Source organism: Podarcis cretensis (assembly GCF_951804945.1).
Source record: "Podarcis cretensis genome assembly, chromosome: 2".
Classification (NCBI taxonomy): Eukaryota; Metazoa; Chordata; class Lepidosauria; order Squamata; family Lacertidae; genus Podarcis; species Podarcis cretensis.
Genome location: NC_137171.1, coordinates 63,971,587 through 63,996,825, shown reverse-complemented (window position 1 = coordinate 63,996,825; position 25,239 = coordinate 63,971,587). Strand labels below are relative to the sequence as shown.

The 25,239-nt window shown below is 44.7% G+C and overlaps 1 protein-coding gene across 5 annotated transcripts in view; it reads left to right on the top strand.

Annotated features, from left to right (window-relative positions):
• TNIP1 (TNFAIP3 interacting protein 1) overlaps nt 1–25,239 on the top strand; it is a 49,891-nt gene that overhangs the window by 9,055 nt on the left and 15,597 nt on the right. The window contains exons 2-6 of one of the 5 annotated variants that reach the window (XM_079968244.1): nt 10,849–11,019; nt 12,262–12,384; nt 14,531–14,619; nt 16,311–16,382; nt 23,109–23,300. In XM_079968244.1, coding sequence (XP_079824370.1) covers nt 10,887–11,019; nt 12,262–12,384; nt 14,531–14,619; nt 16,311–16,382; nt 23,109–23,300 — 609 coding nt within the window. In that variant the 5' untranslated portion in view covers nt 10,849–10,886. Of the gene's footprint in view, nt 1–10,848; nt 11,026–12,261; nt 12,385–14,530; nt 14,620–16,310; nt 16,383–23,108; nt 23,316–25,239 lie in introns of all 5 variants that reach the window. The other 4 variants (XM_079968241.1, XM_079968242.1, XM_079968240.1 and 1 more) reach the window with 4 other exon arrangements.

Here is a 25,239-nt window from a genome sequence, read left to right as displayed (position 1 = left end):
CTCACTGCTTTGATAAGCTTTCTGCTTCATTGTCAGCTGGGCCTGAATTGTCAGGCTTTGACCTTGACCTGCTTTCAGAGTGGGTGCCCAATGGATTAAAAGTGCCGAAAAAATATGTCATATGCCAATGAGATAAATGCAGAGAGGCAAAGAGAGGAGTGTGTTTCTTGTGCCATTAATTCTTGCCATTTCCTGAAGCATGCAAAACTTCTCGAACTGCAGGAGGGTCACCAGCTGCAAGTATTTTTATTTATTCCTTTTCTTTGTTACATTTATATCCTACCTTTCCTCTAAGGAGCTCAAGATGTTGTTCGCAGTTCTCTGCCTCCACATTTTGTGCTCAAAACAACCCAGTGAAGACGCTTAGGATGAGAGGCAGTGACTGGCCCAAGGTCATCCTGTGAGCTTCGTGGCTCAGGGAGGATTTGAACTCTGGTCTCCCAGGTCCTGATCTGACACTGTAACGATTACACCACGCTGGCTTACTGACTAAAGCAAGCATAACAGAGAATCGAAAAGGCTTTTCATTTCCAGCCTCTCTTATAAGAGGTTCCCCACCCCTTGGCATTCCTCTACAATATGTTGCCCAAATTGCCTGTAGAGTGTTTAATGCACTGCTTCCAGGGAGATGAATTTTTGGGCAAGTTATGAAAGCTACGCTTCTTTTAATGAAGTGTAAATCTTCCTGTGGTTGGTCAAGGCTTAAAACACACACACCCCAGATACATGCCAGAGCATCTGTGCAGCTGGATGCCAAACACATTTTGCTAACTTCCAAAATAGCTACTTCTTGACATACTTGCATGCAATTTCTCAGTCTGTATTTATGCATAAGATTTGTGTGTGAGTTGGGGGTGGTGGTGACAAGAGAGTGCACTCCAAGAGAGTGGAGCACAAAAGTGAAATTTGTGACAAGGCTCCAAAAATGCAATTATGTCTGGCGTGCTCTGGGATTTCTTGTTTTTGAGTTCTTCATCTTTTGCTTTGCTTAAAATTGGTTGTAGCCAGCAATAATGTCCCTTTTAGTTTGAGGAATTTGTTTGCGCATTGGAGCTTCCTATCTCTCCCCTTCATATTTGTTCTGGGAGTTCCCATAATCTTCCAGAGCAGATTTGTGGGGATATGCAGAGAAAGGAGAGGGAGGGGAAGTTCTGTTGTGGAGGCGCAAGTCCCAATGCAGAAGTGAGGAACCTTTGTGACCAGATCTTTATATTCTCCATCCCCATGGGAGTAGCTAGGATTTTCTGACTCCTTCTATTTTTAGTTAAGTAGAAACTACTTGACTAAACTACTCCCGCTATGCCCCTGTCCACCCCTATGGGCCAGTGTTGACAGCAGGATGGGGCCACCATATATCTGCTTGCCCTCCTGCAAACTGCATGGGCTTCAGTCAAACCTGGACTACCTGTGACCCACGAGGCCAAATGCAACTGACCAGCCATGTTATGGAGGCTCAACGAACCTGCTGTTGCCCAGGGCTGTAAAAACTGGAACGTTGACAAGGAAGTGGCAAAGCTGGTGGGCTACCTTACTAGATGGGCTGTAGCTCAGTAGTAGATCATCTGCTTTGCATGCAGTTGGTCCCATGTTCAATCCTTGAAGTAGGACTGGGAGAGAGCCCTGCCTGAAACCATGGAGAGCCACTGCTATACTAGCTTGGTGGATCAATATCTGACTTGGTATAAGGCAGTTTCCTGTGCCCAGCCTGGTATGTCCCCAGTTATGGGATCCTGGCTTGAAGAGATCTTTGCTCTTTTTCCAAAGACCCTCGTCGTTCTCTTCCTGGTCGCATGTGTCCTCTTTCCCCACCCCATCAAGCTCTGGGCCACCACAGAGGCGATGGTGATACATGTGCAAACTAAGGTCAAACATAAGGGAAATGTATTGGAAGAAGGATTTTTCTTCTCTTGTTCCAGTTCTCCCCATTCCTCTGAAACATTCCCTTGGAAGTCTTTCTTGTAAAAGACGTGGTGGTTTCCTTCAGGGGAAACTCCCTACATTAATTCATGGCAAATGAGAAGTTTGGAAACCAAAGGCGTTTAACAGCAGCCTGGAGTCATTCAACCCCCTGTGCACTGCCTTAAATCATCTTGCATTCTTGCGGCTTTTGCATGGGGGGGGACATGTCTGTGTTTTTGTATAGAGGGAAAGAAAGAGATCTTAAATATATTGTTGTGGCCATCGCGTGGGGAAAATGCTGTCCCCCGTCCTGGCTTTTGCACAGCTGATAGATAAATATAATTTGTTAATGAGTCCTTGATGACTGAAAAAGTGAATTTGGAATTGAAATGTAGCCTACAAAGACAGAAGTCTGAGCAAGGAGAGGGGTGTTTCCCAGGGACATTATGTCGCTTTTGTGAAAATTGGGGCATCCCTAAATATGAGTATTGTCTCCCCAGGTACTTGTGTATTTGTAAATCTGCTGATAGCATGAAAAACGCCCTCGTCATAAAAAAGGCCCCTACAGAAACTACCTCTGAAGTATTTCCTACCACTTAGTGGAAGGATGAGATAATAGAGGATGAGATAAGAGGGTGAGGGGGGGTCACATGTCCTTGAACAGTGCAGGGAGAATGCTTAACAATTGTTGTGTCTCTGCGTTTTCACGTGCAAACAATTCTCATTGAAAGAACTGGGACTCGTGCGCACATGAGTTTAGAGACAGGACGCAACTCACTTTTGTAACTGGGTGCCCAGATCATAAGTAAATAGGAGTTACTCAGTTTTTTCTTGGTGTGTCAGGAGAACTGTTAGTATCATGAGAAATGGAAACTTACTTGAAAGAGCCATGCTCAGATGGAAAACATTTATGACAATGTTTTCTCACCTAGCTTTTTAAGAACCTTCCTTTGTGGGAAGAAAAAACCCCCCATGTTCTTAACCATCAGGCATTTAATTGCTGTTCTGGTCCTGGATTATGCCAGGTTTCAACCCTTGGCTGGAAAATCCCCAGCATTCCTGACAGGCAGGTTGTGTAAACTGGGAAACACCTCCAGAGATGAGGCCTTCCAGACTTTTGTTGTGCAGTAGCGGTTGCCTGCTCTGTCGCCTTCTTGCAGCTGGAGGGTGCCATCTGTCTGTCGTTTCTTTGACACAGGTTGTGTGGCAAAGCATTTTCTGCAAGTTGGTTGCCTTTGAAGAATAAAAAGGATGGTTTTGTGCTAAGAAGACAGACCTATAGTGATTGAGAACGCGAGACCGAAATACTGGCGTGCTGCCTGAGGAGCTGCTGCTGCTGTTACCACCTTCCCCCCTTCTCCTTTTGCCTCCCTCCCTCCCTCCTCCTCCTCCCTCTGCTGTCACCTTCTCTAATTTGGGGTACCTTTGAGACCCCTTCTTGGAGTGAAGCTTTGTGACTGAGCTGGCTGTGGAGAGAGCTTGCATTACTGCCATTTTGCCTGATTGATGGCAAATCACTCTGATACCTCACTCAGTTTAAAAGGACCCCTTCCTCTGAGTGAGGACTGGTGGACTGGGACATCACTGTTAGGAACAACAGATTAGCTGAATCACACCTCTGGAGGTATTGGCAAAGTTGAGTTCCTTGAGTCCTGTCAGGGAATACAGTTGACTCCCCATTTATAACTAAATACAGTTGACTCCCCATTTATGTGGGGGTTACGTTTCAGACCTCTGCATGCATCAGTGAAACCATGTGAAATGGGGAGTCGCTTGTATCAAATCAGCTAACGTATGGGGAAGAAGCACGCACAGAAGTACGGCTTGCACAGCTGAGGTCCGGGGAAGCAGCTGCTGCCATGCCACATTCTCTTAGGGCTCCAGGGAGGGTCTCCTTGCATGTCAGGAGGATTCTACAGGGTGCTCCCTGTTTTTGGGATCCACTTCTGGGTTCCTGGCACCACGCATGTGTGAGGTTGCACACTCAAAGAGTGTGTGTAAATAGGAATTTGCCTGCATCTAAATAACTAAATAACAGTACAGTGGTACCTCAGGTTAAGTACTTAATTTGTTCCGGAGGTCCGTACTTAACCTGAAACTGTTCTCAACCTGAAGCACCACTTTAGCTAATGGGGCCTCCTGCTGCTGCCGTGCCGCCAGAGCATGATTTCTGTTCTCATCCTGAAGCAGTTCTTAACCTGAAGCGCTATTTCTGGGTTAGCTGAGTCTGTATCCTGAAGCATATGTAACCCGAAGCGTATGTAACCCGAGGTACCACTGTAGTACTGAATTGTAGTCAACTTCATTGTTCACCCCAACTCCAGATAACTTGCAAAAAAGTTAGATAGCACCAGATCCAAAGTCCTGTGTGGGACCTATCCAGTTATTTTTTAACCACAGAATGATCCCTGTGAAAGCATATCACATTACCCATTTCTGTGAAATCATGAGGGGCTTTTATCAAAAGTTTTTTGGAAGTCCAAATATTGTTCCTTGAGGTGATCTGATATTTAAATATAGTTGTGTTTCAAAGGGTTAAGATGAGTAAACTGATTCTTTCTCAACAAGGCTTGTTCTGCTCTGTGTTTTCATTATTCTTGTTTTTAGCAATGCTTTCTACCAATGCAGCCTCCAGGAGGAGCTAAAGTGGTAGGAAACATTGTTAAAATCAAGAAGAAGAGCAGGGCACAAATCGCTTAAGTCAGAGGTGGACCTGCAGTCCTCCAGATTTTTGATTCCAAATTCCACCATTGGCCACACTGGCTAGGGGTAATGATAGTTGTCATTGTGGCCTGGAAGATGGCCTGGAAGGCCATTGATTAGCCTCCCTCTGCTGCCCTAAATAAGCAAACATATCTTACAGAACTGGAGCTAGTATGTGTAACAGGAGGACTGGAAACTTTATTTAAAAAACAAACAAACACCAAAATTCTTTGGAATCCAGGACTCATGGCCTGCACCTCAATTACAACTGAGTAATTTGATTATTTTCATAGTCAGAATGCACAAAATTGCTGATATGGGGCAGGGTGACTGGAGTTCTAATGAACTATAGTGTATGGCAGAGGGGTTTATGCAGATCATGAATGGGGGGGGGAAATAGTACTTTTATATGTATATGGAAATGCTTGCGTCATTGAATTTAATGTCATGGGTCTGTGAAAACCCTCAGAGCAGTTAACTCCTGACTCCTCCACCCCCACACATCTGATCAGTAGTTTGTTCTTTCTTGTTGACTAGGCAACTCACGGTTTATTCATTGGTTCTAATTGTTTATATTTCACTTTGAAAAATACAAATCAAGCTGGCTTATGAGTGAAATCAAACTGCGATAATAAAGTTGCCATAAGTTAATACTGGAAACTCATCCCTCCCGTGAGGCAGATGGTGTCCATCACCCCATATTGTGGGAATGAATTTTGTAAGGTGATTGTGGGTTATGTGAGGAAGTACTGAATGTTGCTTTCTTCTGAATCTGCTGCCAGCCACATTGGGTGAAACAGGAAAAGGGGAATCTCTTCTGCCAGCAGTATCTGTGAGTGGATGGTCACCAATGGATTTCACCCATGGTGCCATGTGTATTCATCTTTCAAGATAGTATATACACACACATATATATTTACACAGTATACTTCATCAGGATACACATGCTGCAAGCATTTTCATTTCTGCACATAGAATTGTAAGGAAACAAACAAAAAACCCCATAAAGCTAAAGCTGAAGGAGATTTGGCGGTCTTCCAATTTATTTAACTGTGTCAGCTTTCTAGAAGCAACCTATATATATACTGAGACGCAACAGGCTGACACCTTTGAAATAGTTCAACAAGTTGACTAACTGTTCTAAAGACACTTTGTAACAAGTCCCTGCAGAGATAGTATTTATGTTTTTATGCCAATACAGTTTTTATGCCAATACAGACATTCCCAGTGCAAACGATAGCAATTTGCATTTGGGAGGGATTATTACCATTCTCATTTATCTAGAGACTAGAGATGAAGCATACTAGTTCACCTCAAGTCCATCAGCAGAAATGTGATGATGCTTTTAAATAATGAAATGCAGCCTTGCAATTAAATGACGAAGTCCTGTATAGAACCCAGTAGTCAATCACACTATAAAGTTCGTTATTTTGTGAGTTTTTGTTGGGTCTCACAGCAGTCTCTTTTTATTCTTTCCCTGAAGCTAAAGAAAAAAAGCTCTAACTTTGAAGCATTGATTTGCAGGAAAAGCCCTTCTCACTTTTAGGAGGAGAGAAGGCATCTTTCTTGAACTAATTTATTGTGCTGTCAACTTGGACGGTTTAAAAGGAGATTAGAGAAGTTCATGGAGTTTTTGGTCATCAATGGCTGCTTGTCATATTTCCTCCCAGGTAGGCTTCCCAGAGGAATCATTGGCTGCTATAGGGAACAGGCAGCTGGTCTAGCACTGCTCTTACTATGTTCTTGTATCTACATACCCTTGAATGTGTTACTGATGAAGACAGTGGCAGGCTTGTAACACTCCTATTGAGAACTGTTTCCTGCCTCCACATTGCGTGTTGCTTTAATTTCTACTTCACCTGCTGTGCTCTGTATTCATGGACTGCAGCAATTCTATCCTCTGATTTGAAAATCAGGAGGCTCTTTGTTCATTGGGTCAAAACAGCACAGGGAAAATATTTTTTTTCCATCAGTGGCTTGTCAAAAGTTCAAAATATGCCTTGGCATCTGCGGTGTGTAGAAGCTATGCATTCTAAATTGAGAAGTGAATCACAGTTGTCCTAGCAGAAGAGATTTCACAGAATCTTAACGATGGAAGGGACTTCAGATGTCCTTATCTGTTGTTCTAGCATCTTTGATAGGTGCTCATCCAGCTTCTGCATAAAAACGCCAACAAAAGAGTGTGCATTGCTTTCCATGTGGGATGTGATACGTAAGTAGCAGTCAAGTACAACATTCCTTGTTTTCCTAGAGTGGACATGGAGGGGAATGTTTGGTCCAGCCAGTTGAAAACTTCCTGTTTCCTCCTGGCTGGGGAATACTTCCTTTGCATGTGACTAGAGGTAGGCGTGACCTTACCTGTCCAGGTAACAAAAAGTCAAGGCACACAGTACTCTCTCTCTCTTTTGACTTCCTCTGTCGTTGGAGCAGCTTTTTAGCTAGCCAGCAAAGGACACTGGGATTATCCCCATATGGAATAGCTCCACATGTATATACTTTGCAACTAAGCCTGCCTTCAGGGTTCCAACTGTGAACAGAATGTGAGTAAACTACTTTTATATACTTTACACAAGATTGTGGCAAGTTTATTCTTTTAAGAGGGATATAAGGGAACTTAAGGTAAAGGTAAAGGTACCCCTGCCCGTACGGGCCAGTCTTGACAGACTCTGGGGTTGTGCGCCCATCTCACTTAAGAGGCCAGGGGCCAGCGCTGTCCGGAGACACTTCCGGGTCACGTGGCCAGTGTGACATCGCTGCTCTGGCCAGAGCCAGAGCCGCACACAGAAACGCCGTTTAATTCCCGCTGGTAAGCGGTCCCTATTTATCTACTTGCACCCGGAGGTGCTTTCGAACTGCTAGGTTGGCAGGCGCTGGGACCGAGCAGCGGGAGCGCACCCCGCCGCAGGGATTCGAACCGCCGACCTTTCGATCGGCAAGCCCTAGGCGCTGAGGCTTTTACCCACAGCGCCACCTGCGTCCCTATAAGGGAACTTACCAGGAACCTAATAGTGAGAGGCTTACACAAGCCTGCAACCAACTACCCGCTGTGTGTTTAAAGGAGGAGTGTGAAACTCTGCTAAGTAAAGAAACTTGCTAGCACAAGTTAGGAAGGGTATTAATAAACATTATATCCTCTCCTGCTTCCCTGAACATTCCCACATTCCAGCCATGTCTAACTTGTCTCAGTACCCATGGGGCATTTCAAGGAGGATAAAATTCCCGGTGGTAGCCCTATCCATACCTTGAACCAGGGGTAAAGGAGGAGCATGATCACCCAGCAAACTCTAGAAATGCCACTGACCCTCAGGGATCATAATCCCTGATGCACTAAGCACTGAGAGTCTGCAAGACTTAGTGACTTAGTGCATCCATACTGTACATTTAGAGCATTCTTGCATGGCTCCCCCCAAAGAATCCTGGGAACTACAAAGGTGTTGAGTATTGTTAGGAGACCCTCACAGTGCTACAATTCCCACCACCCTTCAACTATAGTTCCCAGGATACTTTAGGAGAAACCGTGACTTTTGAAGTGGCACAGGAGTGCTTTGAATGTATTGTGTGGATGTGACCACTGTGGCACCAGATGGAGTCCCTGCACTTTTGGATGTGGAGTAGGGTGCTGCCTTTCCCTGATTCTGCCTTCATCAGCTTAAAATGATAGTGCATTTGTCAGTGTATTTGTGGATCCTTGAATGGTGTTTTTGTTTTAAGAAATAGTATTTAAATGTACTTACCCCTCCTTTCTGTTCCCGTACTGATAATTTAATAGATATGTATATTATTCAGCATCAGCAAGCCTGTTCTAGTTTCAGACACTTTCACTGGTCTGTTATCTATTTATGACACTTTCTTTCACACGGTTTGAACTGAAGCAAGGTTTGTATCAGGACCCAAATATCCCGGAGCTGTTCCTGCATCATTCAAGAAGAATGTGTGTGCACTTTTTAATGATGCCCGCTGACGTAGTTCTGTTCTCTGTTGACCCAGAGTGCAGTAACCTAGCTGAACTCTCATTAGTTTGGTGTGTGATGAGCATCGTTAAATGATGCAGGATTAAATTTTGCAGCACGAGATGTGCATAGGTGAAGGGAGTTGAACACTCTGTGCATTAGATCTGAATGTTCCATCACTTTGGGCATTTTTCTCCCCAACCTAGTCAACTTGTGCTAATGGAGTGGATCTATTCATTTGTTTGTTTGTTTGTTTGTTCATTTTTGCTTGAAAACTGAGGTGTACGAACCAGAGTAAAATACTGGATCAAGTGGGCAGGCATATATACCAAGAATCAGTAAGCAGGGTGCCTCTGAGCACATACTCAGACTGGGCATTAGTAATGCAGTACCAGAACCAAGTTTATACATTCTCTCTCACAAAAACCCCAGTCCTGGTTTTCTCCCAAATATTCTTTATCAGCAACCTAATTTGAAAATAAAAGGCCTTTTAGCTGGTTGTTTCTGTCATTAGAAAAGCTAGAAACCCTTAAATCTACTGCAAGACACCCACAGACTTACTGGTGGATCTCATTTTACATGTGTGTGCGTTTCGTAATGGATTGCTGCCTCCTATATTCTTCCTTAACTACAGCATCCCATTCAAACAGCGATCTGGTAGTGAATGTGATGACGTCGCAAAGCGAATCAGATTTGGCTACATGCCAATGCTGATTAGGGCAAACCAGTTACATTGTCGTCGTTCTAAACCCCCGTCTTACCTGGAGTGTCATTTGAGTGTATATCAGAGAGCACATTTAGGCATGCATCCTTTGGAGAGTATAGATAGATTATCCACAATCAGGTGAATAGGCTGTGAGTAGAATGGCAGGGGAGCACAACCCTATTGGTTCTTCCTGCTCTCTCGGTAGAATTTGATATCATTGACCATGCTGTTCAACCTGTTTTGGCTGAGACTGCATTCATCCGGAAAGAGTAGGTTTGCAGTTTGGGTGCGCTTTTAGATTCACTTCTGTCTCTACCAGTCCAGATGATTTTGCTGCCACAGACTATCTTTTTACCAGCTGCGCCATTCCTCAACAGGCATAGTCTGGTTACAGTGTTCCATAGTCTGGTAATACTTGGGGCTGCCCTTGAAGATTACTCAGAAGTTCAGTTAGTTCAGAATTTGGCTGCCAGAATTTTAACTGGTTATTATTATTATTATTATTATTATTATTATTATTCCCAAATACTTGCAAGAGTGCTTCTTCCCCCTTACCTGCCTGCCTGTGTTGAGATCTTCAACAGGAGTTCATCTTCAAGTGGTAGTGTGCTCTGTAATAAGGAATGAGAGGTATTTGAATGCCTTCCCCTAAAATGTATGCCTGGCACCTACTTTGCAATCTTTTCAGCGCTAGGTTAAGACATTTGTATTTATTGAGGCATTTTAATTTGTATACACACTCAGCCTGCTTTTGTCCTTTTTATCTGCTGCTTAAAAAAATATGTTATGGCTGCACAGTGTTAGTGGTTTTTTAATTTGGTTTTAATTTTATTACTCTGGTTTGTTGTACAATGCCCTGAAATCTGTTTTTATTAAGGATGGTATAGAAATATATTAATTAAATTGTATATCCCAGCTCTTTTTAATTTTTTCTCCTTTTTCTTTTTGCTGTGGTGTTTCCATAAAATCACAGACTCTCGGAGTTGGAAAGGACCCCAGGGGTCATCTAGTCCAACCTCTTGCAATACAGGAATCCTAGCTAAAGCATCCATGAGAGATGGCCATCCAACCTCTGCTTAAAAACCTTTTGTTTTGCAGAAATGGAGAAATTTGCTCTGGCAATCAGGGTGGCGGTCCTTTCTCTACAAACACAAGCATAATGAAAGAACAGTGCTCAGCAGAGTATCATAAGGCTCATATTTTGCCGTGATGTTATGCATATAGACCACTCCCAGTATTTCAAGTCTTGGCTAAGATCGATGTCTCAGTTAGGACTAATTATTGGTTAAAGCCAGTGCAGACAGGGTTCAGGAAGAGCAAGGGAACTGGGGCAAAGGAAGGCAAGAGGATATACACTTGCACCACCTGCTCATAAACCCTTAACCAAGGTTAAAAATAATGGGAGCGTTATATCAGTCATGGAAGCTGTAGCCTCTGACCAAGGCCACCCTATCTGGAAAACCCCTGAAGTCCCAGTAACAGATGAACACTATTACCGGTATCTTTCCCTTCTGTTAAATCCCTCTGGTTGTTCTAGTGTTCTTAAAGGATTTACACTGGGGATGCTAACCTCCTCTTCCATTGTTTCAGGCACAGCTACCAGGAAACTGGAGTATTAAGCTGCACCCATGGAAGGAAAGGGGCCTTATCGTATCTATGACCCGGGTGGGGGAACGGAAAAGGGAGCATCTGCTGCCTTTGAACGGCTGGTGGAGGAAAATACCCGGCTGAAGGAGAAGATGCAGGGAATTAAGTCTCTAGGTAACGGTGAGGATGACATGGAAGCGGAAAAGCAAAAGTTACTCATTGTTGCTGTTTCCAGAATGCCCAGGTCTGCAACAAACTTCAAAGAAGCCACTTTCTTGTGTACTTAGCAGGAAACCTCTAAAACCTCTGTGGCACCATAGAGGCATAGTTGTAGCAGCACGTGAGCTTCCAATGGGGATAGCCTACTAGTTTCACTGGTGGTGAGCACTAAAGGCCAAGTCTGTGATTTGGACTTGCTGCCCCTTGTATGCTAAAGTCTTTCTGGGGGTGCTCTCTGCTCTCTGTGTTATTGCTGTTGCTCAAAAGGCCTTTGCCTCGTGTCTGCACGTTGTTCAAGAGACGTCCCAGGTGATGACTTGCCGGCATTTCTCACACGTGGGCTGTGTGTGGGATATGGACCTTTTAAAATATTGTGACAGCCAGTGGAAGATCTTAAGGGTTTTTCAGTAATGCTGAACTTCGTAAGTGTGAAAATTGTACACAGGTCCCGGATATAGTAGCATCACATGAAGAATCTTTTACTGTTTGCCGTCTGAGAACATAATCGTTTTCAGAGGCTGAGAAACAGTCCTGAATATGTCAATGGGTTCCAACTCAGCAGCGTTTCATTCCACAGATACACCTCTCTGTAGATAGGGTTTTGAATTGGAGGTATATATTAGGAATTTCTTTACTTCTATTAAAGTTTTTAGTTTTTTTAAAGGGGTAGTTCATATTACCTAGCCTAAAGGAGAATTCTTTGTGCCTCCAAAAGCTTTCACCAATGCATATTAAACATTCATTGCTCTTTATTCCAAAGCCTTTTAAAATGAGATCTTGATAGCGATACATTTCTTAGCAAGCCCAAAATACTGGCATAAAATTTGAGCTTTGCACGTGTGTGGCTAAGTTGCTCACCAATAAGTAGATAAGGCAAAACATTGCAGTTCAGCTGACTACTTTTTCCTACAGTTGGGAATATCTCCATGCTCGTGCCTGCTCCCTAATCCATGCAAAAATTTGTGTGGCTGCTATATACATCATTCACAATTCCATCCCCTGCCCCCCATGGCACAGAGATCTTCTCTGTGTAGTAAGAGTACTGTGTATAAAGCAGTCATTTGAACTGAAATGCAGTGGAGTTAGGCTAGAATGGCTAGAGTTTGGCTAGTTCTGATAACTGCTGAATGTGCTGCTGTAAAGAAAGAACCTGCAAATACAAAGGAGTGTTAAATCGTGCCCTTGTTGTTTTGCCAGGGGATCTATTGGAGGAGTCTCAGTTAGAAGCCTCCAGGCTGCGTCAGAAAGTGGAGGACCTAGTGAAGGACAACGAAATGCTAAGGTCCACCTCCTCTCTTGACAAACTTGCGGAAATGGCAGGTATGAGCATCAAAGGACCAACTGTTTAGCATGTCCCAGTAACACGTTCTTTGGCAGACCTAGATTTTCACTGCATGTGTGTGCGTTGCATTTAAGGGAATTGCAAGTTGAAAGGAAGAGTAATAAGCCTCCAGTGTTGGTGTCGGCTGTCTTGCATTAAGTGTAAAAAGCCCTTTCAAAAAAATATACATTCTGATATCACTGGGCCATCTATGCAGCCAACCTGTGTCTTCAGGTCTGCAGCCTGAATCTGTGTCATTTTAGTTCCTAGGGGTGTTTGGCTCATGCAACAGACTTCACAGTAGAACTTGCACCTCTCCTCTCCCCTGCAGCCCCCTGTGCACCATCAAAATCTGCTGAAGCAGGTTGTGGGACCTCCAGAGCAGATTCTGTGGATGCTTGGCAAGAGGAGAGGAAGGGGAGGTTCCGTTGTGTGGGTAGAACTCAGTTCGCATGGTTTTAGCTACAGCCCAGCCTCCTTGGATTGAATCAGTCCTGTCTTGTTGCATGCTACTTTCTGGGCAGGTTATGCATATGCAAAAATAAATCGAACAGCCTTTAGACGGTGGAACATGAGGGAAGTTTTGGCCATGCTTTTTGCTCATGTTCACTGCTGTTCCCCTCCCTGACAAAAACATGAAATCAAATGACCAGTAACCAAAGGTTTTGAATACATTTTTGCTTCTGCAACAAAACTCTTCCTTCCACACCCCTGCCCTCAAACACTTTTTTCTTCTTTGAAGGCTGTGTGGTTTTAGGGGGCAGCTCACTGCCTACACTTTTGCATGCAGAAGGTCCCAGGAATAATCCTTTCCGTCTTCAGGCAGGTGATGGGGCAGGAGCTCATTCTGTACTGCCAGTCTGAATAGACAGTACAGGGCTAGGTAGACACATATGCCTTGGTTTGAGCCAGCTTCCTAGACATCCCCCTGTCCTGGTGTGTTTTCTTTTTGAGTCTCAAAAAAATCATGAGTGCTTCCAGGTGACTGATTTTATCGAGCATTCATTCCTGTTTGTTGGTGGGGAGGTCCATCTTCTGGGGGAGAGTGGGTTTGTTGTGCAAAACCTCCCCTTCAACTGTAATTGCACCTGGGTTTACTGGTCTGCGATTGAGTCCCACCTGATACTAGCAAAGTCTGGGTGTAAATATGTGCATGCCACACACATTGCGCACATACCCCCAATTCAGGGCGAGGTCAGCTGCCTTGGGTGGGAGAATTTTTCATACCAAAGAGCAACCAATGGTTAATTACTTGAATTATTTGTTTAGACCATTATTGGGGGTGCTACTTAGAGGGAGCTGACTGGTTGGGACTTAGTGGGAGTCTTGCAGTGTACCTGGGATCACACGTTTGATAGCTCTGAGTGTGAAAGCCCTGAGAGCAGCCTCCTTTAACCTTAGAAAAGGTGACTGTCATTCTGATATGCACTATATCATTCTGCTATGGCACACTCTCACCTTCATCATCCTGCTGCTGGCTGGAGCTAATGAAGCTTTTATTCCAAAACATCTGCAGTGTGCCAGGTTGGCAAAGGCTGATGCAGTGCACTTAAAAAAAAGTGACTGTTCTGTTCTCCCACCTACCACCCCTCTTGAGAACTAGATGGGCTTCAAATGGAAAAGCTGAGGGGTGATTTTTGATCTTTCAGTATTACCGTATGCTGAGCCCAGGAAGAAAGAGGGAAATTCCAGCTGACACTCATCAAAGGCCACTTATACACATTTGCATCGCACACCAAACATTTTAGCCTCTGTGCCCCCAGTGACCAGCTACTGGTTCTTGCATGGGGAAGGTGGGGCTTGATGTGGGGGGAGTGTATGTGTAATTTGTGCATGGGGACTTAAAACAAGATGGAAAGGGGCAAGTACTGTTCCTTGTAGACTCTCTGGTGTGTGTTTTTAAATTGGTTATAAAATGGATTTGTTTTAGGCAGGTAATAGCTGCTACCAGCCCTCCTGCTCTTGAACCTGTTTCCTGTTAATGCAGAATGGGAGATCTCTCTCCTGCCTAGCAACCTGTTTTCTCCTTTCCCCACCAACTTTCCCTTTTCTTCTTTGTACTTTTGCTGCTGTTGTTTCTGTTGGCAGAGTTGGATCTCTGCAGTGAGAAATGTTCACTTGCTTCTTTTCTCTTTTCCCCCCCAGGAGGAATCCCAGATCTTTGCTCTTCCTCAGAGGTTCCAGGTGAAGATCAGAAGGGGATGGAAAAACCCACACAGAAGCCACCCAGCAGTGTAAGAAATCGGACTTTAAATAGCCAAGGCTACATAAAAATAATAATAATGATTAAAGCTGCAAGCCCTGCTAGGCAGACACAGGAGTAAGTCCCAATGAATTCAGCAGCAAGTATTTCCGAGTATGTATAGAACTAGGCTGCGAGAATGCTAAACACATTGTAAAGGCAGTGAGGGGAATGATATCAGAATGACTTTTTCTTCCAATGAATTACTCAGGTTTGAGGACTCTGGCTTTTTTAGTCTGTCCATGTAACTGGAAGGAAACTTCTGAACTAGAAGAATGCTGCATAACACTTTTAATGAGCAACATGCTCTACAGTAAAGTTGATCATCCCAACTGCTTTGGGAGGTGCTTTCTGTTTTGAAGAACTGGAGCTGAAAGGGCACTCTCTTTTAAACCGCCCTGTGATAGTCATTGAGATCCAAGGCTGGTGCTTTTATTCCTGATCCAAGCTATATCTATTTAAGTCTTGCGAGGCTGCGGGGAGAGTCCATTCTATGGTTCAGTGTCTGATCCCAAACTGCCTGGCTTTGCTGAGTGCCACTTAACTACAAAGAGATGGCTCTTAGATTGTTTCTGAGAGGTAGCTGCCTTATGTCGTTGGCATATCTTGTTCACCATGGCCTACACTGATGCCAGCAGCTCTCCAGGGCTTCAGGAAACAACTTTTCTGAGCCCTTCCTGCAGACACCAGGGATTGAACCCGGGATCTTTTGCATGTGAAGCAAATCCTCTGCTGCCAAGCTCCATAAAACTGTTGTAGTTTTGAATACTGTATTATTTGAGAAAACATGTAGCCCTATTTCATTCTGTATCATGGACAGTTACAGATTGCTGTGGTTTCTAATAGTTATTAGGTTGATTTTGATCTCGCCAAGCCTCTAGTTTGGTGTGTAAGATGCTATCTTCCTTTCCCACACGACCTTTTTAGATCAAAGAAATAAGCAACATTTGGAAACAGCTCCATCCAGTGAAAGATGCAGTCCCACTCCCCTCTGACTTTGAACGCATTGCCTCTTGCTGACAGAATTGGAGCCCACAGAGGGTCACTGAGAAACATTAGAGAGTTATTGGCACACTCAGAGAAACCCAGAGATTTGCAGAACCACAAACAAACAAACAAAATAAAAAAGCAAACAAAACTGCAAAGGAGCCCAGCAAAGACTAGATTGACCTCCAGGAGCTCAGGAAAGTTGAGGATTAGGTGGGAAAGACTTAACAGAAAAGCAGAGACCTGCTTGAACCCTTGACAGCCTATATTATCATGGAGGAAGGCATATTTGGACCAGTGTATATAAAGGTATATTCAACCATATCAGACCCAGGACCCACTTTTGACCCAAACATGCATTTGGGGACCCATTTCTTAATCTTTTATTGCACATTTGCATAGTGGTGGTTTCTTCCTATTGCGACTTATCTTGGATCATGCAGCAAACCACCTTTTGAAGATCAGTATGCTGGGAGGTGAGGATTTATGGCAATATTTTGTTGCAGGTTTTTTGCTTTTTTATCCTGTTTCTAAGTAAGCAGGACACCATATATTTGTTTGTTTGTTTTTTAAACACATTCAGTAGACGGCGGGGAAACCCAAATTACTCATTTAATCCCTACTCTGTTTTTTTCCTGTAAGGGGCCCATTGGAATTTGGGGTATATAACTCTACATTCATTCGTTTTCTCTACAGGGATCTTCATCTGAGTTTGAAATTGTTGGAGCTGAAGATAAAAGGTCTTCTCAGGGAAGCACCGGGAAATCGGTATGTTAATCCAAACAGCTTGTTTAGATTGAGACGCAAAAGGGGAAAAAATGTTTTATGGGTCGTGTTGTCTTGGAAGTTCCTTTGTTTGTTACCTTTTTGTGTGTGTGTGCGTTCAGTTCTGATGTATTTTTTTCATACAATCTCCTTGTGTGGTTTGATAGCTCAGAGACAGGGAAATATAGAGGTCTCCAGAAGATGAAAGCTAAACTAGTCAGCAGGTTTTATTGAGCCGTTGAACTATTTTATATTGCATTTCACAGAGTAATTTAAGCAAAAGAAAAGAAACAACAAAGGTATCTGCTGTGAGCCACTCACAGTCTTCTTTTTTTCACATGGAGAAAACATCAGGAGAAAGAAAGAGATGTGCTGAGGAAGAAACGACAAGGGGTGCTCAGTCACTGGAATATTTCCCCTCCTCATGTTGTGGTCTTGAACTGGAAGCAGCAATGAGTTGCTATAATTTGTAGCCACGTATCTTGTGGGGCAGAAGGGGTGCTCAATCCTTTTGCTGTGGACCGTTTTTCCTTTCACAAAACCCTTAGTTTCCTTATGCCCCAGTATGATTATATCCATACCCCTCTTTTTTCCTTCTTCATAGAGCTAAAATCAGCTGGGAAGTTATTGTGCTGGGGAAATTGGCACTGGAAAGAAAGAGAGAGCTGCTCCCTCTTTGTAGAACTTTCTGTTCTAGGTTGCTGCTTCTGCAACTGAGTGCAGTATGTGTGAAAAAGGTAAAGGGACCCCTGACCATAGGTCCAGTCGCGGACGACTCTGGGGTTGCGGCGCTCATCTCACTTTATTGGCCAAGGGAGCTGGCGTACAGCTTCCGGGTCATGTGGCCAGCATGACCAAGCCGCTTCTGGCGAACTAGAGCAGTGCACGGAAATGCCGTTTACCTTCCCGCCAGAGTGGTACCAATTTATCTACTTGCACTTTGACGTGCTTTCGAACTGCTAGGTTGGCAGGAGCAGGGACCGAGCAACGGGAGCTCACCCCATCGCAGGGATTCGAACCGCCAACCTTCTGATCGGCAAGCCCTAGGCTCTGTGGCTTAACCCACAGCGCCACTCGCATCCTGCAGTATGTGTAGTTTGCCCCTAAATAAGTGATTGTTTCAGGACCTGACTTGGGCCACCAGCTGAATTTCCTTGCGCTGGTGCGCTGCCACTCACAGAGGCTGTAACCACACAAACCAGGCACGTGCCGCAGTTTTTTCATTTGGCCTCTTTCCCAGAACAAGCTGATGGGAACTCTCCTACTGAGAAGTGAGAAGCGTAATCTGAAAGTGCTGCTGTCAAGAGGCTTCTCTCCCCCCCCCCTTTCTTGCTCACATATGCAAAGCTGTGTGGTGGCCAGCTACTTCCTTCTCCTCAGTGAGATATGCAGGCTCACAGGCCTGGGCAGCCAGCCAACAGGATGGCAGAGAACTCCGCTTATATCCAGACAGCACTTCTAAGGAAAGGGGCTGGGAAAAACCCAAGTGATGAAATGAAACCGACTGGAGCAATCTAGCGAATCCTTCTAGATCACGTGAACCAGTGTAATGTCGTCGGTGGTTTTAGTACCTGCTTTAAATAGCACCCCTGCCTCTCTGAAAGTTTTACAATCTTTTAATGCAGTGAATGAGAGCTCTCACTTCACCTTCATAAGTGAGGAGCTCTGGAGATCTGACAGATATCTCTGGATTTGGCTATCTGTTCGCTTCTCAAGCCTATCTTCTTAAATAGGAATGCTCTCCCCAGGGAAGTTCGCCTGGCACCTTCATTATACACCTTTAGGCGCCAGGCAAAAACGTTCCTTTTTAACCAAACTTTGGTTGATTCAATTGACATCCTATGCCCTTTTAAAATGTGGGTTTTTTTGGGGGGGGTGTTTAAATCTTGATTATATATACTGTGGTTTTATATTTTGGTTATTTTTCTGTGAACCACTCTGAGACCTCCGGGTATAGAGCGGTATATAAATTCAATAAATAAATAAATAAATAGATACATGAAAATATTTTGTTAAAACATTAGCCCGCAAACAATCTGCCTTGTTCATTTGTGGTGGTGAGTTGCCCCCATCCTGTCACATCACCACAGCTTGAAATTGGATCTGGCCAGTGGCAGAACAAGGTATACATTCCTGTCCAAACCAGTGCTAACCATGAGGGAGAAAAGGGACTCTTCCTCCAGATAAATACTTTTAAATAGCTGTTTCTTAGCAAGAATCAGACCCTCTTTCCCTAGCCAGTGACTTCTGTTCCCGAGCCAAGTGCCGCCTCCTCGATCTTGCCCATGACTTTCCTAGGGCTATTACGCAGAGCGAAGGGGGAATCCTAACTCAATTATTTTAAAGCTGTCGCAGAACAAGTCCCTTCGTGCGTTGCTCTTGAGCCAGCATGGGTGAGGCACAAGAAACAGAAGGTTAAAAGAAACAGCTCTTACATAAAAATATGTCCTTTAAAAAAAGATTTGGAGAAGGTGTGGAACAGGCCCAGCATCAGTGCTTGAGGAACTAGGTGGGGCAAACAGCTGTGCATATTTAAGGCACACACAATGGGGGTGGTTGTTGTAATGTCGACAGCTTGGCTTGGTGTTAGTTGCCTGTAGTAACTGCTTCCCAGGGTTTGCAGTAGGTTAAAGAGTCTTTCCCCCAGATAAGTTGGCATTGTGTCAGCCAATGCAGCTCCTGCCACATCTCCAAGCTGGTGTGGTTAGGCGGCTGTGAGCGGTTCTCTGCCATGCTTTGCTGCTCGCAGAAACAGCAGCTGGTGAACTCTGGTACATCACAAAGCTTTATGAATTCTTCTGACAACCAGTAAAATTTGTGATGCCCCAAAAGGTGCACTGTCTGCCTTAGGCTGCGCAGTTCTGTGCCACTTGTGATGCTATTACATTGAATCTATAATGCTTAATCTGAGCATAAATTGTGTTATGAATGTCCATTGGACGTTCTCAGGATCTGACTGCCCCAAGGTAAAAGGTATCACAGGTTTTGTGAGCAGGAAGCACAAGCAGAAACGAGTGCATACAACAGGAAAAACTGTGACTGCAAAAATGGCATCAAGCTTGTCGTGCAATATGGTATTACTGAAATGAATTCATGGGGAGGTGTAGAAGCAATTGATGGGAAGTATAGAAACTTTAGAGAACTTAAGTGGAAAGCGTCTAGACCTTGAGCAGTCTGGGAGATTGATTCACAAGCAACTTCTGTTACAGTCAAACCTCGGTTCCTGAATGGCTCCGTTTTTTAACGTTTTGGCTCCCAAACACCGAAAACCCGGAAGTAAATGCTCCGGTTTTCGACACGGCTTTTGCTTGAGAGCAGGAAGCTCTTGCAGCCAATCGGAAGCTGCATCTCGGTTGTCGAACGTTTCGGAAGTCAAACCGGGCTTCTGGAACAGATTATGTTCAACAACCAAGGTTTGACAGTACTGCTGCTGCTCCCAAATGAGACTGAAGCTTTAATATTAACTAGGATACTACAAGTAGCATCTGAAACATTTTCCTAGATATTTGGGATAGCTGTTGCCATCAGAGTAAGATAGCGCAAGGTCTTTTGCTTCTTGAAAAAGGCTTTTGCTAGTACACCCAATGGGCAGGGACGACTGGCCATGGTGTAGTCAGAGAGCTGTAGTCCAGCAACACCTGCAGGGCTCTGGTTTTCCCCATCCCTGCTATGGGAGAACTGGTTGGAACCTTCCCAGAGTACAGTTGTCTTCCTTGGTGTAACTTCTATTGAACTAGAAACAGATGAGGCAATAAAGATCTGGCACCAAAGACACACTATGATTCCTGTGTGTATTTCCCTTATGAGTCAGCAGCAACAGAGATGGACAAAGTCTCTTGCAAGACTGGGCTTTTTCATTTTGTGGACCAAGTTCATAGGGGCATGTTCACGGAGAGGCAGAGAGGATGAGTCAGCTCATGAGTCCTGGGTGAAAGCTGCTCTTTCCCTGCCTTTTACCTTCAAGGATTCCTTTCTGATGGGCTGCCTGCAAGGTGACTCTTTGAGCTGGCATGCAGCCTGATCTGGCCATGCTTGCTACATCTACGCAGGGTGACATCCCTTTCCTGACCTGGATTGCTTGGCTGTGAATGGTGGCTTTCGTCTCCAAGGCAACCAAGTAACTAATCAGCCATAACAACCCAGACCAGGTTAATGCTCCACTATGCCCGGCTCAGCCACGTCAGGGAGGAGGGTGTGGCTCTGCGGCTGCCTGTGAAGGGCAGGTGTGCCATAAACCCAGAGCCTCGTATAAAGCGGGTGCATTTCAGTTGTAGAGCTTCTGACAGAGGGACGCATGTGCCGCCAGCACTTTGGAATCGAAACCAATTGGAACTGAACAGCAAGAGGTAGGAGTGAGAGAGGTGGGGAAAGGGGGAGCAAAGTTAAGGTGGAAGTGGTGGTCCAAGTTGCAGGAGTGTTTTTCTTCATTAGCAATATGGAAATTACAGAGAATGGAATGAATAGAATCCTTATTCAGAGGCACTTGCTGGAGAGTAAAGAGGTGTGCTCAGCTTTTTGTTGTTGTTCATTGGTTGTCAAGTTTTTGCCTGCGCTTGTGGAAGGGCCAGAGCATCTGCAGAAGGTTCAACCCCTGGCATCTCTGGGTAGGACTGGAAGAGAACCCTGCCTGAAATCCTCAGTCGGTCTGTGAGGGACCAATGATTTGACTTGGTATAAGGCAGGTCTGATGAGTTGGTTCCTAGGAGTGTCTCCATTTCCAGTCTCCTTGTGGGAGACAGAACATTTCTGAATGCCAGTTGCTGGAATCCTTAAGAGGGGAGAGTACTTTTTTGCTCAGCCTTCCCACGGGCATCTGGTTGGCTACTGTGAGAACAGGACGCTGGACTAGATGGGCCATTGGCTTGATTCAGCCTATTCTTATGTAAGCTACCACACTGTCTTCCCAGGAAGCCACATGCCATAATTCCAAGTATACAGACCAAAGACATGCTGCCTTGCTCAGTGGTAAAGGAAAGACACCAAGTACATGATCAGAGACACTCTATCTATCTATCTATCATTCATTCATTCATTCATTCATCCGTCCTTCGTATATTTAGTATGGAAAATGAACTCTGAAACTGAGTGCTGGGGAGCCCAGCCACAAATCAAGCCCAGAAGATATGCCAGAGTCTCCTGTCCTAAAGTGCGTGGCAGAGGTGGGGAACCTAAGTCTGTAGATTTTGCTGCAGAGTTCAAGCACCCCTGGAGTTCTCCTACATTACATGCTGGCTGTTTTCTGTGTTGAAGTGTCAAAGGAATTTTTCAGCGCTCCCAAAATGGCTGTCAGGAACTTGGTCCAAATTGGTTTAAAGTCCTTTAGAAGTTAAATGAGTTGCAATTGGAAAAAACTGAGAGGGGATTATTTTTAGGCACTACTTTTAGGTGTCATTAGAAGCTTGGAAGCAAACTAGTTCTGGCAATCCTTTTTTTTTTTTACTGGCAAGGTTAGCTTTAAACATTTAGCAGTCTGAGGTGAAGGAAAAATGGCACATACACAACTGGAGTAGCAATTGAATTTTTCTTCAGTGCCAGCAATGAGGGAGTGTCTTACTCTGTGCCTGAGGGTAGCAGGCACTAAACTATTAAGTGGAGCGGGACAGGCCATGTGAGACACACAGCTCTGTCCTTCAAAGAGAAGAACAGCCAGGGGGTCATCCACTTCTGTTCTTAGCATCTGCCTCTTGAGGCGGTAATTTTACTTTGCCTTAATAGGAGGGCGGGCTCCATTTGCTGCTTACAGCTAAGGTGCATTCAGGTGGAATTTTCAGCAATAATAGAAACAGGGCAAAGGTGAAAGGGGCATGGGTAATGCAATGAGTTCTTCTGGAAGTGCAGAATACCACAGACAAAGGCAAGTCCCTTAAAGACACTGGATCTCTCTAGAATCATCTCTCATACAGGGCCTCAAGGACTAAACACTGGCTTTGGTGTTTCAGCCCAACTTAGGTTCCCTTTGAGGAATTGGAGTTGGACATTAAATTATGCTTAGAACATTTAGACCATAAAATGAGAGCAGTTTTGTACTGTTCACACTCCTGGTAATCCCACCTTAAAAAAGAGAGAGGAATTTATTATTATTATTTAAGTGGAAGAGCTGCAGGCAACGGCAACCGAAAGGACCAAGGGATTGGAGAAGCTGAAGTGTTTGGGGAAGGGCTGTGGCTCAGTGGCAAAGCATTTGGCTTCCATGCAAAAAGTCCCAGGTTCATTCCTGGCATCTCCCAAGTAGGGTTGACAAAGACTCCTGCCTGAAGTCATGGAGAGCCACAGCCAGGGGGCTGACTTGGTAAAAGGCAGCTTTCTATGTTTTTGTTTTAGAAAAAAACACCAGTCAAGGTTGCCAGGGCAGGTGAGTGGGACTGTGAGAAGGGGAAGTCCCCCTCTTCCCTCCTATGCCATCTTGTTCACCCCCACCCTGCCATTGAAGCATGGGGGCAAAGTGCAGCTTCAGGGTGAGATTTTCAGAGGGAAAATACCTTGTCCAGGAGAAGCAAACCGTGCCCGCCCCCCAATCATGGGGACTCTATCCAGCGTGCTTACTTTGTAACTGATATGTCTTTGAATAAGTCCAGAGTAACTCATCCTGAGACAAAATTGTTGCCAACTCTAGGCATCGGATGAAGGAAGGAAAAGGTGGCAAGCTGCTTCTCTGAGCCTGCCTAAACTTAGCCCTTATTTGCCCTCCTCCCAGATTACAGTGTTTCTGCGCCTCTGTGTCTTTTGCAGGACATTGAGCCACTTCAGAACGAGGACGGCAACCTGATGCTGCACCTCCAGCGCTTGGAGAACACGCTGAGTCTCTTTGCTGAGGAGTCGGACAAAACGCAGCTCTTTGCCCACCTGGGGCGCATGGCTCTGGAGTTCAACCGGCTGGCCTCCAAAGTGCACAAGAACGAGCAGAGAACATCCATCCTTCAGGTTCGAAGGCTGCTGGTAGATGTGCATAGTTCATTTTGCTTTTCGGTTTTCATGAACAACTGTCTTGGCTTCCTCTCTTCTCTCTCCCCACCCCACCCCTGATCCCAGTGAGTGGCCAAAACACATGTGCAATGTGATGCACTTACTCACAACACTTTCCTCCCACAAAAATAATTGTTATTTCTGACAGTAAGAGCTGTTTGACTCCCTTGGAAGATGGTGAACTGTCCTTCATTGGAGGTTTTAAAGCAGAGGTTGAATGGCCATCTCTCAGGGATTCTTTAGCTATGATTCCGGCATTGCAGGGGGTTGGACTAGATGACCCACGCGGTCCCTTCCAACTCTACAATTCTATGATTCTGTTCCATACAGTGTACGGCTCCTGGTGCAATACAAAGCACCAGACATGCCCACGCCTTCCACCCATGACACCCATCCATTACAACAAAGGTGCAACTCAGTACAAGTAAGCTCAACATACATTGCAGATAAATAATAATAATAATAATAATAATAATAATAATAATAATTTTATTATTTATACCCTGCCCGTCTGGCTGGGTTTCCCCAACATATAAAAGCAAAACAGGAGATCAGGATACAAGTAAGCAGAAGAAAGAACCTAAGATCAGCTATTGGGCCAACCAAGAAATATTACAAGCCACATAGCTGTTTTGGCCCTGTGATTTTATCACATTTTAATTTCTCCTTCCAGGGCTATTCCTTTGCCTTCCTTTTCACTCACTCCCCCCTCTAAAAACAACAACATGTGGCCAGTATTATCACTCCCATGTGATGGATGTTGAACCACGCCTGGGAAATCGCAGTGTGTTTGCAGCTAAGCTGAGTCTTTAACTGGGAACTTCTAGATCACAGTTCCACCTTTAACCACTACTGTACTGATAGCAATAATTAAGCCCCGTTGAATATGTATGTTTCCAGTCACGTTGCCACCAGGCTTTGCTTTCAAGTACTCTCTAAAGCCACCCGTGCTCTGGCACACTGTTGGCCTCATAAAGGTTCCTGACCACCGTTCACAATGTTGTCGATGGGGAAAACACTGGCATTTCTGAATGAAGCTTCGCTTTAGTTTTTCTTCCGTCATCTCTTCTTCCCTTTCCAACTAGGAAGGGAAACTTTGAGGATATGACACACCCTTAGTAAGGCATCAGACACCCCCCACAACCTTTCAGGTCATAAACTCACCACTAAAAGACTTTTCCCTGGGGCAAGCCATTGTGCAATTGACCATTTAAAGGGTGATTTATACTTTGTTTCAGTAAATGAGGGAAGTCCTCAAGAGGAAGGAGAATTGCATTATTTATTCCTTTTTATTCCCTGGCAGTGATGCCCAGAAGTGCGTCCTGTGGGCCAAACTGAACAGGATGTTATTCCGTGTCATTTGGCATTGCACAGTTTGCAAAACACCATGACGAATAACCAGCATGCTGGGGGGTGGGCTGTCATATGGGGATCTGGAGGACTTTAACCCTTTTGTCCCAGTCAGTCCCAAAGAGGTGCAAATACAGGCTGCCTCTAATCCTGACTAAAGTGGCTGATATTCTTTGCACCTACCGTTTGCGACTTTCACCCCATTGCGAATAGCAGGTGTGGAGGGCAGGGCAACAGGAGCTGCCTCTGATCAGAACCGTGATGGGGCAGAGGTTTAAAGCCCCCTGCTCCCCCATGATCCCAATCCATCTCCCCACACCTGTAGTAACTTTAGTCCCCCCCCAAAAAAAAAGTCATGCAAGGTCCACATGAATAATATCCTGTTTACTTTACCCTGCAGTTTTAATAGGCAGATATAATTCCTGCTTTCTTATTCCCATCTTTCCTTAACATTAGAGAGAACCAGAATAGTTACAGTGTCATGCCAAGGCTATGTAAGTGCAAATGAACCTCACTGGATGAGCTTGAACCAGGGGCCATCTCTCAA